The sequence below is a fragment of the Macrobrachium nipponense genome, chromosome 41 (genome assembly GCF_015104395.2).
Source record: "Macrobrachium nipponense isolate FS-2020 chromosome 41, ASM1510439v2, whole genome shotgun sequence".
In the NCBI taxonomy this organism is placed as follows: domain Eukaryota; kingdom Metazoa; phylum Arthropoda; class Malacostraca; order Decapoda; family Palaemonidae; genus Macrobrachium; species Macrobrachium nipponense.
The window spans coordinates 40578155-40596769 of record NC_061102.1 but is presented as its reverse complement, the minus strand read 5'-3'; the positions used below and the strand labels follow the sequence as shown (position 1 = coordinate 40596769).

The window sequence follows — 18615 nt, the reverse complement described above, 5'->3', positions numbered from 1 at the left end:
ATATATAAAACTTTATGTAACGGCTAATTTAAAATGGTGCAAACATTACGATAATCGGACGAAAAAATTTATGATTTTTTCGGAAGAGTTACCGTGCGGACGTAAGGAAAAAGTTTTTTTCATAAATTCACCATAAATCAAAATATTGTACTAGAGACTTCCAATTTGTTGCAAAATGAAGGTAAATGATTGAATATTACTAAAATATAAGCGTTTTAGCTTACCATTGCGTTTTTCGACCATTTCCGTAGTCAAAGTTGATTGAAGGTTGAAATTTTGGCACTTATCGTTATTTATATGAAAATATTTCAAAACTGATAAAAGCTACAACCATGAGTTGTTTTTAGTTGTATTCTACATGAAATTGCACACATTTTCATAAACTCCATGTAACTGCTAATTTAAAATGGTGCAAAAATTATGTCAAAGTGACGAAATAATTTCTGAGATGTGTCGCTAATGCTTTTTAGTGCGATAAGAAAGAAATTCACGCTTCCGCGCCTGGGTAACGATTGTAAACAAAACAACGCCTTGATCCGTGAGCTCCCAGCATCCCCCATGGCGCGTGACTCAAAAGTTTTCCCCTAGTAGGCCTTTAACTATTTTTCCGTGAATTTTTAAAAAAACTTTTTTATATCGACGTACCATACGTCCAATCGGCACCCAACAGACAATTTATATCGACGTTTAATACGTCCAATCGGCGTTAAAGGGTTAACCAAGGTACTATGACTGTACGAAGTCATCAACATTTTGCAGTACCAATGACCCATTAAATTCACCCTCCTCTCTATGCAAATTTTAGGATCACTTACTATTAGGGGTTCCTATAATGATTCTAACTGTACATTCACAAAAGTATACCAAACATTTTTCTAATATTAGTATGTTGGAAAGTTAGAACCATGTCCCACAGTCAACTATGCAATAAAACTCATTTTTTATATGCTGTGGTGCTGCCTAATTCTAATGGCAACAATTAAGTATTAAATTGAAATAACTTAGCACACTAATAATTCATTAACATTCACACAAGATAACGAGATTAAAAACTAAATCAGAGAGTAACATTATAGAAAATAAAGAAAACAGAAATCAAATAGAATGAACATCCAACTACAGTGCTCCATATCAAATGATACTTGACTTCTATTATTGTCAGCATAGATACAACCATAACAAAGGTAGTGTTGAAATCAATTTACATTCAACAATTCCATAATGATCTCTACTTACTTCTGTGTATTTTCAATGGCAGCAAGAATTCTTGAGTTATCGATGTTAATTTTCTGTTTTGTCTTTCTATGGTCATCAAGCCCTAGAAATGAAAGATTCAATTACAGTTATGTTAGTAATACTAGCAAAAATAATGTCCAATGATGCTTCCTGCAAAACCTGTAAAAATAATATCAATATTCACAATTGTATAGAAGGATGAATTACACGTAATGCAAATATCTGCGTGGTATCAACAGTAGACTCCGAGGGTTTTGCATTTTCATTCCTTGAATATATTGGCTTTATACAAATAATACTCACGCAATAAAATAACAAAAGAGCTTAGGGAATAAAATGTCAGGAATTTTCAACCATAAACTTTGCCATGCTTAATTCCACAAGGATAAGCTATCAAAAATAATTGTCATTACATGGAAATGAGTTAAAAAAAGGTGGCAAAAATCAATCAACATTTACATATCATCATTAGCAATGCTTTTGTCAGATTTCCCTCTTTTATGGCTTCATATGCAATAAGTTCTCCGAGTATTGTCTTGTTCCCTTTCTGCCTGATCAACCAACTTATTTCCATGATTTCTTAGGCTTATCTATGTCTTTGTGTCACTACTTCTAAATTTACCACTCTTTGACAAGTTGTTTTTCATACATTTTCATTACAGATCCAAATCATTTATTTTCACTCATTGGACACCATATCTCTGAGCAATTTGTTCATTTATAAGATCTTCTAAATGAACTTTGGCCATGAAAGTTTTTGCCTTAACAGTTATATTTGTATTAGCCAATGCCATGTCAAGTTCTTCCAAATTCAAGTAGGCTATTGCCAATCCTTTTCATTACTGGCCCCTTATAAAGAGGTCCATCTTTCTCTTACCCATTTGCTATTCTTATACATATACTATATTAACTTCCCCCTCCCCCAAGTACATTTTGAAATCGGGATAATTTCTTGCAACACCATCAGTTACATATGGTATAGAGCTCACACATCACACTTCACCCACAGCATCTATATGGCCATTTTTCTTACTTTATTTTTTCCTTTGCTCTTCCAGTCACCATGAGGTTTATTTTCCTTAAGTAAATTATTTTCAATCTTCTCTCCTTTCTGCTATTCCTCTTTTTAGGTATTTCTGTAATTCATTCACTGATTTTGCAATTAATGCTAAGTTAGCTGCATATACAGTGTTCCCCCCGTATTCGCGGGGGATGTGTACCAGGGACCCCTGCAAATAGCAAAAACCCGCGAATAGTTAGAACTTCCCTCTAAAAATGCCCATATCTGCCTATCTTGAAAGTTCAAATAAAATGTATACTTAAAGTATCATCCTACATCAAAGATACCATTGAATTGGTATTATTAATGTCATTCCAAAGTCATCTAAAACATTTTACCATTAGAAATATATAGACAGCCAATAACAATGAGAGAGAGAGAGAGAGAGAGAGAGAGAGAGAGAGAGAGAGAACCTTACATCTTGTTCGGGTTGTACCAGGTCCCTCAGTGTGAGGCACCTCTAATGTCTACCAGAGAGTTGCTAGTACATCTTCCAGTAAATTTTGCATCTTCCAATCTTGGATGGTCTGGGATGCAGCTGAGATATTTGTCGAGCTTATTCTTAAACACATCTACACTCACTCCTAATATATTCCTCAGATGAGCTGGCAACGCATTGAATAGACGCTGCTTTATCGATGCTGGTGCATAGTGGATTAATGTCCTGTGTGCTCTCCTTAATTTTCCTGGTGTAGTTTTGGGCACTATTAATCTACCTCTGCTTGCTCTTTCTGATATTTTTAGCTCCATGATGTTTTCGGCTATTCCTTCTATCTGTTTCCGTGCCTGAATTATCATGTAGCGTTCTCTTCTCCTTTCTAGACTATATAATTTTAGTGATTGTAGTCTTCCCCAGTAGTCAATGTCCTTAACTTCTTCTATTCTAGCTGTAAAGGACCTTTGTACACTCTCTATTTGTGCAATATCCTTTTGATAGTGTGGGTACCATATCATATTGCAATATTCAAGTAGACTACGAACATATGTTTTATAAAGCATAATCATGTGTTCAGCTTTTCTTGTTTTAAAGTGCTGTAACAATATTCCCATTTTTGCTTTACATTTTGCCAATAGAATTGCTATTTGATCATTGCATAACAAGTTCCTATTCATCATCACACCAAGGTCTTTAACTGCTTCCTTATTTGTGATTGTCTCATTATTAGGTCCCCTATATGCATATAGCTTTCCTTCTCTGTCTCCATAATTTATTGATTCAAATTTATCAGAGTTAAATACCATCCTATTTACCTCTGCCCAATCATATACTTTGTTAAGGTCTCTTTGTAGAGCGTTCCTATCTTCATCACAAGTAATTTCTTTACTTATTCTTGTGTCATCGGCGAAACTACTCACTACCGAATCCTTAACATTACTGTCTATGTCTGCAATCATAATAAGAAACAGTATTGCAGCTAACACCGTACCTTGTGGCACACCGGATATTACCTTAGCTTCATCCAATTTCTCATCGTTTGCAATAACTATCTGTTTTCTGTTGTGTAAAAATTCTTTTAACCGTCTTCCTACTTTATCCAAGATATTGTGTTTTCTAATTTTCTTCCCTAATATATAATGGTCTACCTTGTCAAAAGCTTTTGCAAAGTCTAGATAAACCACATCTGTTTCATTTCCGCTTTTCATATTTTTGTATATGTTCTCACGGTGGACTAACAGTTGGGTTTGTGTACTTTTTCCGGGTACAAAACCATGTTGTCCTATATTATAAAAATTATTTTTGATTAAATGTTTCATAATATTTTTCTTCATTACCCTTTCATACACTTGCATAATATGTGATGTTAGACTCACAGGCCTATAATTACTTGCCTCTAGTCTTGATCCACTTTTGAAAGTAGGGGTAATATATGCTAATATGTGCTCATCATAAATCTTGCCTGTATCTACACTTTGTCTTAATAATATTGTAAGTGGCTTTGCGATAGAATGAACTACTTTCTTTAACAAAATAGCAGGAACTCCATCAGGACCTGCAGCAGCTCCATTTTTAATTTCATTAATAGCCTGCACAATATCAGCTTCATTAATATCTATGTCAGCTAAATATTCACTATTTTTGTCCCTTACTTCTGTATCATTATTTTCATTATCTATTCTAGGGGTGAATTCTCTCTTATATTGTTCTGCCAATATGTTGCATATTTCCTTTTTTTCATTCGTTAATCTCCCTTCAATTCTTAGAGGGCCAATTTCTATTCTTCTTTTATTCATCTTTTTCGCGTACGAGTATAATAGTTTGGGGTTTTGCTTGACATTTACTAGGGTTTTTTCTTCCAAGTCCCATTTTTCATTTTCTTTTGATTGTATAATCTTTTGTTCTGCACTTTCTATCTTACTTTTTAGTTCTATAACTTTCCATGCATTTTTTCCTTTGCAAGACCTTTTTTCCACTTCCTGATTTTCTGGAACAAGATCCTTCTGTCTCTTGGTATGCATGACTGATGTTTAGTTTTCTTCTTCGGTATATATTTTTCCACTATTTTCTCTAATATTTTATATAGTATCTCCGTATTTACTCTTATGTCATCACTTACGAAAATGTTATCCCAATATTTGTTTAATTCTTCATTTATTTCTGACCATTTTATATTTTTACTGTAGAAGTTGTATTTTCCATATCCTTCCCACTTTTTCATTTCTTGCTTATCTCTGTTTTCACTTGCTTTGGAATGGACTGTTAATTCTATGACATTATGGTCTGAAATACTCGCATTATAAACTATTATTTCTTTAACATAATTCACCTCATTCACAAATACTAGGTCTAAAGTACTTTCCTTTCTTGTTGTCAGGTGATTTATTTGTTGAATGTTGTATTCTAGTAGCATATGTAATAGCTTTTTGAATTGCCTCTTATCTTCTGCACTACTATTACTCTCTTTTTTATATGTATAAATACAACCACAATCTCCTATTCGTTCTTTCCAGTCTATGAAAGGAAAGTTAAAGTCTCCAGATAGGAGAATAGTCCAGTCCTTGTGATTTCTACATATATCATCCAATTTTTCTATTATTATGTCAAACTCTTTAGTATTAGGGGGTCTATATATTACTATGTTCATTAATTTTTCACATTCAAATTCTACCGCTATTAGTTCACATTCTGAGTTACTATATTTCTCATATATTTTTCCTTGTTTTTTGTCTTTCCCATATATTGCGGTTCCCCCTTGATTCCTTTTTTTTTTCTATCTGATCTTTAAGTTTGGAACCCTTTTATTTGATCATCATTCCCAGTCTTTTGGGAATACCAGGTTTCACTTATATTCATTATATCTATTTTCTTTTCAATTTGGGTTAGTTCTTCTAAGTACTCTATTTTTCTTTTTGAGTTACTTGTAACTAAACCCTGCGCATTCATCACTATGATGGTTTGCGTGTTTTCTCCTTCATTTAATATGGGTAATAATAAGGATTTTCCCATGTCTCTTTCCTGTTCTGGTATGTAATTCTTTTCCTCATTTCCAGAAATTCTGACATTAAAAAATCCAACTTTTCCATAATAGTATTTGATCTTTCTTCATCATAACTATTCATTTTGTGTCTGAATCTGCAATTTTCTCTGTATCTGCAATATCCTCTTGCATCATAAATACAGTTCTTATCTCTTGAGTTGTTTCTTGGAGCTGATAGTTGGAAATATTTTGGTGACACACCATATAGCGTTGATGGCTTGGTTTTTTCTTTCACCTGATATTCTTTGTTCCTCTCTTTATTTGATTCTTTCTTATTTTGGATTTTATTATTTGATTGATTATTTATTTGATTTTGATTCATGGCTACAGGGTGCATATATTTACATTTTTTGTCGAACTTACATCCTTTTCCTTCTTTTAGGTTTTTGCATAGTTTTGGATGTAGATCTCTGCAATCATCCTCATAGCCGTCTAGGTATGCACATTTACCATATATTTCATAGTTGTGACATACCTTAGGATGTTTGTAGTAACATCTTTCTCCAAATCTGCAATTCCCTCTTTTCAAAAGGTTGCAGACTTTGTTTTTCTTGTCTATTTTTTCCTCTTTCCCATCATTGTTCAAATCTGGGTAGAGCCTCTTCAAGATTTTCTTTTGTGTTGTCATGTCGTAATTTATTTCTTCGTATGTATGCTGCTTGATTGCCTCATATGTAGTATCAATGAGAGAGAGAGAGAGAGAGAGAGAGAGAGAGAGAGAGAGAGAGAGAGAGAGAGAGAGAGAGAGAGAGAGAGAGAATAACTCCTTCCAATATCAACAGATTGAAAGGAACTTCTATCGGCAACACTTATTTCCCCCTCCCATAAATATATCTATTCCAGAGAAGAGAAGAGAGAGAGAGAGAGAGAGAGAGAGAGAGAGAGAGAGAGAGAGAGAGAGAGAGAGAGAGAGAGAGAGAGAGAGTTGTCCTTACAGTATTTACAAGTGAAATGGAAAGATTATTGTATGTATTTAAAATATTCACATATGAATTTTGCAATTACATTTATAGTATTATTATTAAACATATAGTGTTATTATTGGAAAATATTAATAAACTTATTACATGCATGTACCATAAAAAGAATCTCCTCAGTGAGAGAGAGAGAGAGAGAGAGAGAGAGAGAGAGAGAGAGCGAGAGAGATAGAGAGAGAAAGAGAGAGAGAAGGAAGAGAGAGAGAGAGAGACGAGGAGAGAGAGAGAGGAGCGAGAGAAGAGAGAGAGAGAGAGAGATTGCACAAAAACCATTGAATTCGTTGACCATTGTATGGCCCTGTTTCCCAGCTCCGAACGTCACTGTGAGTTATGAGAAGGTAGGGAAATTGATACAGAAAAAGACAAAGGGAAGAATTTTCATTTGAAGTTAGTTATATTATTATTATTATTATTATTGGAAAATATTAAACATATGCATCTACCATAAAAATTCTCTTATCACAGTAAGGAGAAGAGTTATCCTTACATAAGTGAAATGGAAAGGTCATTTTTATCTCTTTAAAATACTACCACATACAAATTTTGTAATTACAGTTTTATTATTATTATTATTATTGTTATTATTAACAGAAAATCTCAATAAACATTTTACATACTAGTAACATAAAAACTCTTTCATCTCGGTAAAGAGAGAGAGAGAGAGTGTGTGTTTACCTCTATCTCTGTTCTCTCAGAAAATACTTATATCGCTTCCAGCAAAACAGAGGGAGGGAGTACCACTATGACATACATATCCTGTGTGGCGAGAGAGAGAGAGAGAGAGAGAGAGAGAGAGAGAGAGAGAGAGAGAGAGAGAGAGACCTTACCTTACAGACCTTACAATTTGTTCGGGTTGCCCCAGGTCCCTCAGTGTGAGGCACCTCTAATGTCTACCAGAGAGTTGCTAGTACATCTTCCGGTAAATTTTGCATCTTCCAATCTTGGATGGTCTGGGATGCAGTTTAGATATTTGTGGAGCTTATTCTTAAACACATCTACGCTCACTCCTGATATATTCCTCAGATGAGCTGGCAACGCATTGAATAGACGCTGCATTATCGATGCTGGTGCGTAGTGGATTAATGTCCTGTGTGCTTTCCTTATTTTTCCTGGTATAGTTTTGGGCACTATTAATCTACCTCTGCTTGCTCTTTCTGATATTTTTAGTTCCATGATGTTTTCTGCTATTCCTTCTATCTGTTTCCATGTCTGAATTATCATGTAGCATTCTCTTCTCCTTTCTAGACTATATAATTTTAAGGATTGTAGTCTTTCCCAGTAGTCAAGGTCCTTAACTTCTTCTATTCTAGCTGTAAAGGATCTTTGTACACTCTCTATTTGTGCAATATCCTTTTAATAGTGTGGGTACCCTATCATATAGCAATATTCAAGTGGACTACGAACATATGCTTTATAAAGCATAATCATGTGTTCAGCTTTTCTTGCAACATTCCCATTTTTGCTTTACATTTTGCCAACAGAATTGCTATTTGATCATTGCATAACATGTTCCTATTCATCATCACACCAAGGTCTTTAACTGCTTCCTTATTTGTGATTGTCTCATTATTAGGTCCCCTATATGCATATAGCTTTCCTTCTCTGTCTCCATAATTTATTGATTCAAATTGATCAGAGTTAAATACCATCCTATTTACCTCTGCCCAATCATATACTTTGTTAAGGTCTCTTTGTAGAGCGTTCCTATCTTCATCACAAGTAATTTCTCTACTTATTCTTGTGTCATCAGCAAAACTACTCACTATCGAATCCTTAACAATACTGTCTATGTCTTCAATCATGATAACAAACAGTATTGCAGCTAACACCGTACCTTGTGGCACACTGGATATTACCTTAGCTTCATCCAATTTCTCATCGTTCGCAATAACTATCTGTTTTCTGTTGTGTAAAAATTCTTTTAACCATCTTCCTACTTTATCCACGATATTGTGTTTTATAATTTTCTTCGCTAATATATTATGGTCTACCTTGTCAAAAGCTTTTGCAAAGTCTAGATAAACCACATCTGTTTCATTTCCGCTTTTCATATTTTTGAATATGTTCTCACGGTGTACTAACAATTGGGTTTGTGTACTTTTTCCGGGTACGAAACCATGTTGTCCTATATTAAACAAATTATTTTTGATTAAATGTTTCATAATATTTTTCTTCATTACCCTTTCATACACTTTCATAATATGTGATGTTAGACTCACAGGCCTATAATAACTTGCCTCTAGTCTTGATCCACTTTTGAAAGTAGGGGTAATATATGCTAATTTGTGCTCATCATAAATCTTGCCTGTATCTACACTTTGTCTTAATAATATTGCAAGTGGCTTTGTGATAGAATGAACTACTTTCTTTAACAAAATAGCAGGAACTCCATCAGGCCCTGCTGCAGCACCATTTTTAATTTCATTAATAGCCTGCACAATATCAGCTTCATTAATATCTATGTCAGCTAAATATTCACTATTTTCGTCCCTTACTTCTATATCATTATCTTCATTATCTATTCTAGAGGTGAATTCTCTCTTATATCGTTCTGCCAATATGTTGCATATTTCCTTTTTTTCATTCGTTAATCTCCCTTCAATTCTTAGAGGGCCAATTTCTATTCTTCTTTTATTCATCTTTTTCGCGTATGAGTATAATAGTTTGGGGTTTTGCTTGATATTTATTAGGGTTTTTCTTCCAAGTCCCGTTTTTCATTTTCTTTTGATTGGATAATCTTTTGTTCTGCATTTTCTATCTTACTTTTTAGTTCTATAACTTTCCATGCATTTTTTTCTTTTGCAAGACCTTTTTTCCACTTCCTGATTTTCTGGAACTAGATCCTTCTGTCTCTTGGTATGCATGACTGATGATTACTTTTCTTCTTCGGTATATATTTTTCCACTATTTTCTCTAATATTTTATATAATATCTCCGTATTTACCCTTATGTCATCACTTACAAAAATGTTATCCCAATCTTTGTTTAATTCTTCATTTATTTCTGACCATTTTATATTTTTACTGTAGAAGTTGTATTTTCCATATCCTTCCCACTTTTTCATTTCTTGCTTATCTCTGTTTTCACTTGCTTTGGAATGGACTGTTAATTCTATGACATTATGGTCTGAAATACTCGCATTATAAACTATTATTTCTTTAACATAATTCATCTCATTCACAAATACTAGGTCTAAAGTATTTTCCTTTCTTGTTGGCAGGTGATTTATTTGTTGAATGTTGTATTCTAGTAGCATATCTAATAGCTTTTTGAATTGCCTCTTATCTTCTGCACTACTATTACTCTCTTTTTTTATATGTATAAGTACAACCACAATCTCCTATTCGTTCTTTCCAGTCTATGAAAGGAAAGTTGAAGTCTCCAGATAGGAGAATAGTCCAGTCCTTGTGATTTCTACATATATCATCCAATTTTTCTATTATTAAGTCAAATTCTTTAGTATTAGGAGGTCTATATATTACTATGTTCATTAATTTTTCACATTCAAATTCTACCGCTATTAGTTCACATTCTGAGTTACTATATTTCTCATATATTTTTCCTTGTTGTTTGTCTTTCCCATATATTGTGGTTCCCTCTTGATTCTTATTTTTTCTATCTGATCTATAAGTTTGGAACCCTTTTATTTGATCATCATTCCCACTCTCTTGGGAATACCAGGTTTCACTTATATTTATTATATCTATTTTCTTTTCAATTTGGGTTAGTTCTTCTAAGTACTCTATTTTTCTTTTTGAGTTACTCATAACTAAACCCTGCACATTCATCACTATGATGGTTTGCGTGTTTTCTCCTTCATTTAATATTGGTAATAATAAGGATTTTCCCATGTCTCTTTCCTGTTCTGGTATGTTGTTCTTTTTTTCATTTCCAGAAATTCTGACATTAAAAAATCCAACTTTTCCATAATTTGATCTTCCTTCATCATAATTATTCATTTTGTGTCTGAATCTGCAATTTTCTCCATATCTGCAATATCCTCTTGCATAATAAATACAGTTATTAACTCTTGAGTAGAATCTTGGAGCTGATGCTTTGAAATTTTTTGCTGACACCTCTGCATATCTCGTTGATGGCTTGCTTTTTTCTTTTACCTGATATTCTTTATTCCTCTCTTTATTTATTTCTTTCTTATTTTGGATTTTATTACTTGATTGGTTATTTATTTGATTATGATTCGTGGCTACAGGGTGCATACATTTACATTTTTTGTCGAACTTACATCCTTTTCCTACTTTTATGTTTTTGCATATTTTTGGATGCAGATCTCTGCAATCATCCTCATAGCCGTCTAGGTATGCACATTTACCATATATTTCATAGTTGTGACATACCTTAGGATGTTTGTAGTAACATCTTTCTCCAAATCTGCAATTCCCTCTTTTCAAAAGATTGCAGACTTTGTCTTTTTTGTCTATTTTTTCCTCTTTCCCATCATTGTGTAGATCTGGGTAGAGCCTCTTCGGGATTTTCTTTTGTGTTGTCATATCGTAATTTATTTCTTCGTAGGTATGCTGCTTTATTGCCTCATATGTAGTATCAATGAGTATCTCTACATCCATACTTTTATCTTGTTCTTTGTTTTCCTTATTTTTTTCTGTCATTTCAGTTTTGTTTACTTCTCTTCCGTTTTCCTCTTCTTCTTCTTCCTCTTCCTCTTCTTCTTCATCCTCAACTATTTGTACATTCAATCTTGATTTAATAACATTGTCTATCCATGATAGACATGTTGAACAAAATATTCTTGTATCTTTTCTCATATCTTGCATTACCTCAGCACACTGTGGATGGGTTGGAATGTTGCATGCAGCACATTTTCTGATTAGGTTTTGTGGATTGACTATGCTATACCACACCTTACACAGTTTGCATGCTTTTGGCATTCTTTTTCCTAATGCATCAATTAGGATATTCACAAGGTTCACCTTATTCATTTTCTTTGTCGGAATATGTTGGTTTATGTATATTTTCTTTATGAGTCTCTTGACCACTTGGATTTTATTTGGAACTTCTTCAATTATTTTCAAGATGTTTTCAGTTGATTTGTTCCAGTTTGAAGGATTATATCCTTCTAATATATCTATGAATGCCTTTGTATCTTTTTGGTAAGGACTGTTGCTGATCTCATAGATGAGAGAGAGAGAGAGAGAGAGAGAGAGAGAGAGAGAGAGAGAGAGAGAGAGAGAGAGAGAGAGAGAAAGTTATCCTTAATCAAAAGAGTGAAATGGATAATTATTGTATTTCTTTAAAATATGAATTTTGTAATTAGTTATATTATTATTATCATTATCATTATTTTAAAGTATTAAAAACAAATAGTACATGTACTATAAAAATTCTCAAGTCTCAGTAAATGAGAGAGAGAGGAGAGAGAGAGAGAGAGAGAGAGAGAGAGAGAGAGGAGAGAGAGAGAGAGAAATTTCATGAACACTTGGTGGCAACAACACAACTGCTACTCCCCCTCCGTCCCATTACTTGATATGTTTGACAGTTTTAGTACCTAGAGTTTGAGAGAGAAGACTGGAATTTCCTTCATTCTTACATAATTTTTCAAATTTATAAACTAAAATCTTACTATTTCCCTTTAGTATTTTCTTTAATGAATTGATGTTATTCCTATATACATTAATATTAATATTTGAAAATATTAAATCAATTATTTATCATACAAAAAAACCATAAATCTCTGTAGGAGAGAGAGAGAGAGAGAGAGAGAGAGAGAGAGAGAGAGAGAGAGAGAGAGAGAGAGAGAGAGAGAGAGAGAGAGAGAGAATTATTATTTTTACTATGTGATATAATTTAATCTTATTAAACTTACCAATACAGTATTAATCAGTATTAATATTTGAAAATTAGTAAATCATTTTTGTACCATAAAAATGCATTTAGTCATAAAAATAACATCAAAATACACTAATTGGTGGTGATTTTCACCGGAAAATCCCGCAAATAGGCGAATCCCCTGCAAATAGTGGGTAGATCGGGTCCAGAGAGAAATCCGCGAATCAGTGAGTTCGCAAATCCGGAGAATGCGAATACGGGGGGAACACTGTATAGCAACTCTCAGGATCCTTCCTATTTGCAGTCTCTTGTAGATCCCTCAATACCACAATAAACATAAAAGGATTCATGTTGACCCTTGATGAACATTAAATCTCTCTCAAAACTTAAAATGCACTTGACAATGTCTTCACTCAAAGTTTTGTGTTTTGGTATTTGGTACTATATACAGCACAATCAGTCATTCAGGTACCTTTGTCTTCATAATGCTCATCTAATTGCTTGTCATAGTACTCTATCAAATGTCTTCTCAAGTCTACAAATGTCACAATCTCCCCTGATTTGCATAGAACTCTTTTTGTACTTGCTGGAAAGAAGCCTTCCTGGCAAGTTTAGTATGTCAACATTTTTCTCAGCCTTTATTCCAACATAAATCAACATTGCAGATGATGATGAATGCTTAAATATTGGGAAGGTATATGATCAAGTACCACTGTATAAAGATCATGTAAGCATGATTTTCAATACAATTTATTTAGGGTCATGCTGGCTTTATGGGATCCTTGGCAACTAGTACTCAATGGGTTGGAAAGCTCAACCCTCAACTCATGGTGTAGCAGATTTCACTGGAAACCCATTCTTAATATCTCTGAGTTACAGATGGGAAGTTTTGGGAGGGAGGGAACAGATCTACCTTCTTAGTCTTCAGTCACCACTGTTTGGTCCCCCTCCCACCCAAGGTACTAGCTTGGGTGGAGGGGGCTTAGATGCTCATCACAAAAAATTTTGTGTAGTCTCTTAATACACCGAGCAACAATGCAGTAACGTGTCACTTGTTTCTGCAGATTATGAGCGACCTAAAAACCTTCAAACAAAATGGCTAAGCTATAATTACAGTATTTTGCCCTCCTATTTCAAAAAATTTTCTTTCAAATGAGCAAAACAGCTTCTACCATAAAAATCTCGAACATTCCTTAGTCCAGCGGTTGCCAACCGGTGGTCCATGAAAAATTTTGATGGTCCACAGAAACATTGGGACATTATTTCAATATTTATGTTTTCTTAATCCTTTTAAGGCAACTCTTGATACAGTTGCCAATTTAGCATTTTCAATGCTAGATTAAGCATTTTAGGGCAATTTAGTATTAAAAATTGGGATCTCAGCTCCAAATAAAAACAGCTCTCTGTCTTGTAGTAAGGTCATTCGAGCCAAAAATAAACAATCTTATTTCAAACAAGCAGGAACACATTCACAAAAAAATGTGTAATATTTAAACTTCAAAATTTCCAATTTTTTTTAATAATCAAACTATAACTTTGTTATATTTAATAGATGCATTTCATATTACTAAAATAGAAGTTTTCTGATTAATATTATATAAACGTATTTACCTTTTTTTATTTATATTCGTGGTATGCCAAATTTAAAATTATACATTAGTGGTCCATGAAGTTCACAAGGTTGGTGACTGCTGCTCTAGTTCATTATACAAATATGCAGAGCCTTCTAAAGTCTATTGAACAAAGTTACTTATATAGCTTTGATTCCTGGGTTTCCCTATGTACTACAAATATTGCCATGAAGTTAAACAAACCAAAGCAAAAAGCTCACCTTTTCTTTTAGCATACTTCAGTGCTGCACCATGGAAAGCGCTAACAGCACGAAAAAATGCCCTTAATATAGACCATCTAAAAACAGCTACAGGGTCAGCCCCAGCTACCTCACGAACGGTGCTGTATCTACTATTCTTGAGCACACATATCAGTTCAGGGCGCATAAGATCCAGGTTTTTTTCCTTGAAATCACTTATCTGAAATGAAGGTTTTCAATAAAATACAAATCATGACAGGATAAAACATGATACTGATTCATATGCATAAAACAATGTGTATCTTTTTGTAACATGTTATCACTAATAATAAATAAAAAAAAGTTTAATACAGAACCTCAATAATATTTTGCGTTGGTAATTAACATTTTAGATATTTTTTAAATATATGTGCTTCTTATACGAAAACACAAAATCCTTTGTTAAGTAATAAAGGGATTAACCACATCTGAAATGACATTTTTATGACAAAATAACAATTCACTTTTAAATTACCCAGTAATTATATAGCTAAGAGTTTCACTCACTGGCAGTTAAAATCCCAAAATTCTCTAGTCGTGCTAATTTTTTTGTTTTGCTTTGGCTAGGTAACAATGCCCCACCCACTTTCGGGGCAAGAGAGAGGAACAATGAGGCAAAGAGCTCAGTTTGTTTATACCCTTCAGCATAAATCCATGCTAGGGGACGGAGGGTGGGCTCCGATTATATAATCATTGGGTATATAATTAAAACTGTTATCTTTAATTATGTAAATTACTCAGTAATTATATAGCTGATTCCCACATAGCAGGAAGGAGGGCAGCATGGTTAATTCTACCTCAACACTTAAAAAAAAATTGAGAATAGAAAAACTTTCCCAACATTAATTAAAATGTTTGTTGATTCCTTACATGATAAGAGTTGTTACAGGAAAATACGCTTCCGGTTGCCACTCATTATGTAACGGCATGGCGGTAAAGCCATGTAGCGCCTATTATACTTCAGTGGGACCTTTGTAGCAAAGGACAATTCTGATGGCCTACAAAGGATCATAATAATTGCCCCTGCCCAGGGCTCACTATCAACAAATCACCAGCAAAATTGTTACCTACATCCACAAAAATTACTAACTAACCACCACCACCCTACCAAAGGACTGGAGGGTACTCCAGGTACTTCGTACCTCCATGCTGCCCATAAAAAATTTTAGGAAGGGTTGCTTCCTACACTTCCTTTCCCAACACTACACCACCTGCAAGAATGGACCCAGGGTACTGCAGTCTTCATAAATGGTCTCCACATCACAGAGATAATGCGATACAAACACTAATTTGCATTTCCAAAATGTATAAATAATAATAGTTGAAAGAGAGATATTTCTTTTAAATGCAAGTGAAGTGGCTATTGCTCTAATTTCATGAGCTTTAGCCCTACACAGCGGAAAATGTCTTCCTGAACTGAAGAGTGAGCTTCTCGGATGATGTCCCTTAAGATTTAGCATTCTTTAACAATGGTCTGGATGGGTTTTAATAGAACACCAAACCTTCCATAAATGTCTTTTGTTCTGTGAAGGTAATACTTTAAGGACCTCATGGGGCACAGAGTCCTTTCTGCATTGTCCTTACCCAGGACTTCTGTCATATATATATATATATATATACAAAAAAAAAAAAAAAAAAAAAAAAAAAAAAAACAATGATTAGAAGGGGACTCGTTCTTAGCTTAAAAAAAAACATTCTTAACATTCCTTTTCAAAAAGCCTACTTTCTTAACTAGAGCATGAATCTTGCTAATCCTTTTAGCAGTTGCCAAGGACACTAAGAAGAAGGATTTTCTAGTTAAATTCATCAGACTAATTTCATGCATAGACTCAAAACGAGGCCACGACAACCACTTCAACATAATATCTAGCTTCCATGGCACCATGGGAGAATCTTTATATTTGGAGGTAAAACAATCTAATACGATCCAAAATGTCTGTGTTGGAAGACAAGTCCAAGCCTCTATGATGAAAATCTGAGGCCAACATGGCCCTATAGCCCTGATGGTATACGTTGAGAGCTTTTTTACTGACCTCAAATAAAATAAAAAATCAGCTATTTGCATCACAGTGGTTTTAGGAGAGAATCTGGAATTTTTACACCACTCCCTGAAGATTATCCACTTGTTCTGATATACATTGTCTGAAGATCTTCTTTTACACATGGCCATAACTTCTGAATCTCCCTTAGAAAACCCTTTCTTTTAAGGGAGTTTCTTGACAGTTTGAATCCTGTCAGGGCCAGAGAAGACTGGTTTTTGTGGAAACTCTGAAAGTGTGGTTGTCTGAGTAGCTGCCTCTTTTGAGGAAGCAGCCTCGGGAAGTCCACTAAAAGATCTACAAGATCAGGGAACTATTCCTTTGATGACCAAAAGGGAGCCACTAGGATTAGTGTGACGTTGCTGTGCACGAGGAACTTGTTCAATACCTGCCTCATCGAGCTGAATGGAGGGAAGTCATACAGCTCCTTGTTCGACCAGTCCAGAAGAAAAGCATCCACTGCCCATGCTGTGGGTCTGGAACTGTCGCACAAAGCAGAGGGAGACAATGGTTTCGAGAAGTGGCAAACACGTCTACCATCGGTGCTCTCCAGTTTCCAAAGGTCTAAGTAGACCAGAGGATCCAATGCCCATTCTGTTAGAAGGGCCTGTTTCCGATGACTTAGCTCGTCCACTAAAACGTTCAGCTTCCCTTGGACAAATCTGGTGACTAAAGGAGTACTGTTCTGCCCAGAGGAGGAGATCTCTCGCTGCCTCGTAAAGAGAGAAAGATAGAGTCTCTTGCTTCTTGACATACGAGAGAGCAGTCGTGTTATCTGGATAGACTAGTATCATTTTGTTCTTCATTTCTGATGCGAAGGACTGAAGGCCTAAATGTATTGCCTTTAGCTCCTTCACATTTACATGCAAGGACCTTTTTTCTGGGGACCACATTCCCAAAACTTCGGTCCTCTCTAATGGTGCTCCCCATCCAAGGTCCGACGTGTCTGAAAAGAAGTTCAGGTCGGGGTTCAACTGAAAGAGAGAATTCCACCAAAGAAGCAAAGAAGGTCCTCTTTTATTACCCGAGTTATATGAAATACATGCGAGTCAGGAAGCACTTTCCTGTTCCAGCTCGTTTTCAAAAAGTACTGCAGGGGTCTGAGATGTAGCCTGCCGAGAGATACAAACTGTTCTTTCGACAACAAGAACCCCAGCACTCATCCAACTGTTGGTTGAACACTCGTTTAAAGCAAGCACCTCTCGTATCTTTTTTAGGCATAATTCTACTCTTTTCAGGGTTGGACAACCCGAAAACTCTGAGAGACTGTAACCATTCCTCAGTATTGAATCTTATGAGAGGGAATAATCTGAGAATTTTGTGGAGTTTACATGGACTCCTAACTTTTGAACTAACAAGAGTCTTCCTGAGGGCCTCCACACACTGATTCTCTGACTGAGCTCTTAAAAGCCAATTGTCTAGATACAAGGATATTCGTATCCCCTGAAGATGGAGCCACTTCGCTATGAGAGCCATCACCCTGGTAAATACTACTTGAGGCTTCATCATCAATCTGAAGCAAAGGGTGCGAAACTGATAGACTCTCCCTTCAATACAAACCTGAGATACTTCTTTGACTTGGGATGTATGGGAACATGGAAGTAAGCGTCCTGTAGATCTATGGATGTCATCCAATCTCCTGGATGAATGGACAACAGGACTGTTTGGTTTTTTTCCCTGAACTTTGTCTTCATGACAAACACATTCAGGGCAGGTCTCCCACCTCCAATGACTTGGGAACTACACCACGAAAAGAAGGTTATAGAATCCTGGAGAGTGAAGATCCTGAACGAGCTCTACTGCTCCCTTTTCTATAAGAGGTTAATTCATCCGCCAGAGCAGAAACTTCTCTGATCCTCTTGTATAAGCAGTGAAAGATGACTGGCATGCTGACTAAGGGTGGCTTCCTGACGAAGGGAATAACGTAGCCCTTTCAAAACCTTAACAATCCATAGTTCTACTCTTTCTTTTGCCAAACTTCACAAAACATAAGAAGTCTGGCAGCTACATGTGTACAGAGAAAGGTATCCTCACTTGTGAGAGGAACCTCTCATAGACGTTCCTCGTACTTCCCCTAGATCTGGAGAGGGACCTCTGTCTGGTCTGAAAGAGCTGAACTCTTGAAGGAAGAGGTTGTCTTGAGACTACCGCTGGAGGATCTCTAGGCCTTTTGGAG

At 35.2% G+C, this 18615-nt stretch overlaps 1 protein-coding gene across 5 annotated transcripts in view; it reads right to left on the bottom strand.

The window, feature by feature from the left end:
• The window catches only part of LOC135212719 (unconventional myosin-IXAa-like), a 371838-nt gene that overhangs the window by 212382 nt on the left and 140841 nt on the right, over positions 1-18615 (bottom strand). For all 5 annotated transcript variants that reach the window (XM_064246413.1, XM_064246417.1, XM_064246414.1 and 2 more), the window contains exons 11-12: positions 14383-14581; positions 1237-1318 (exon numbers count right to left, since the gene is read on the bottom strand). In XM_064246413.1, coding sequence (XP_064102483.1) covers positions 1237-1318; positions 14383-14581 — 281 coding nt within the window. The remainder of the gene's footprint in view (positions 1-1236; positions 1319-14382; positions 14582-18615) is intronic.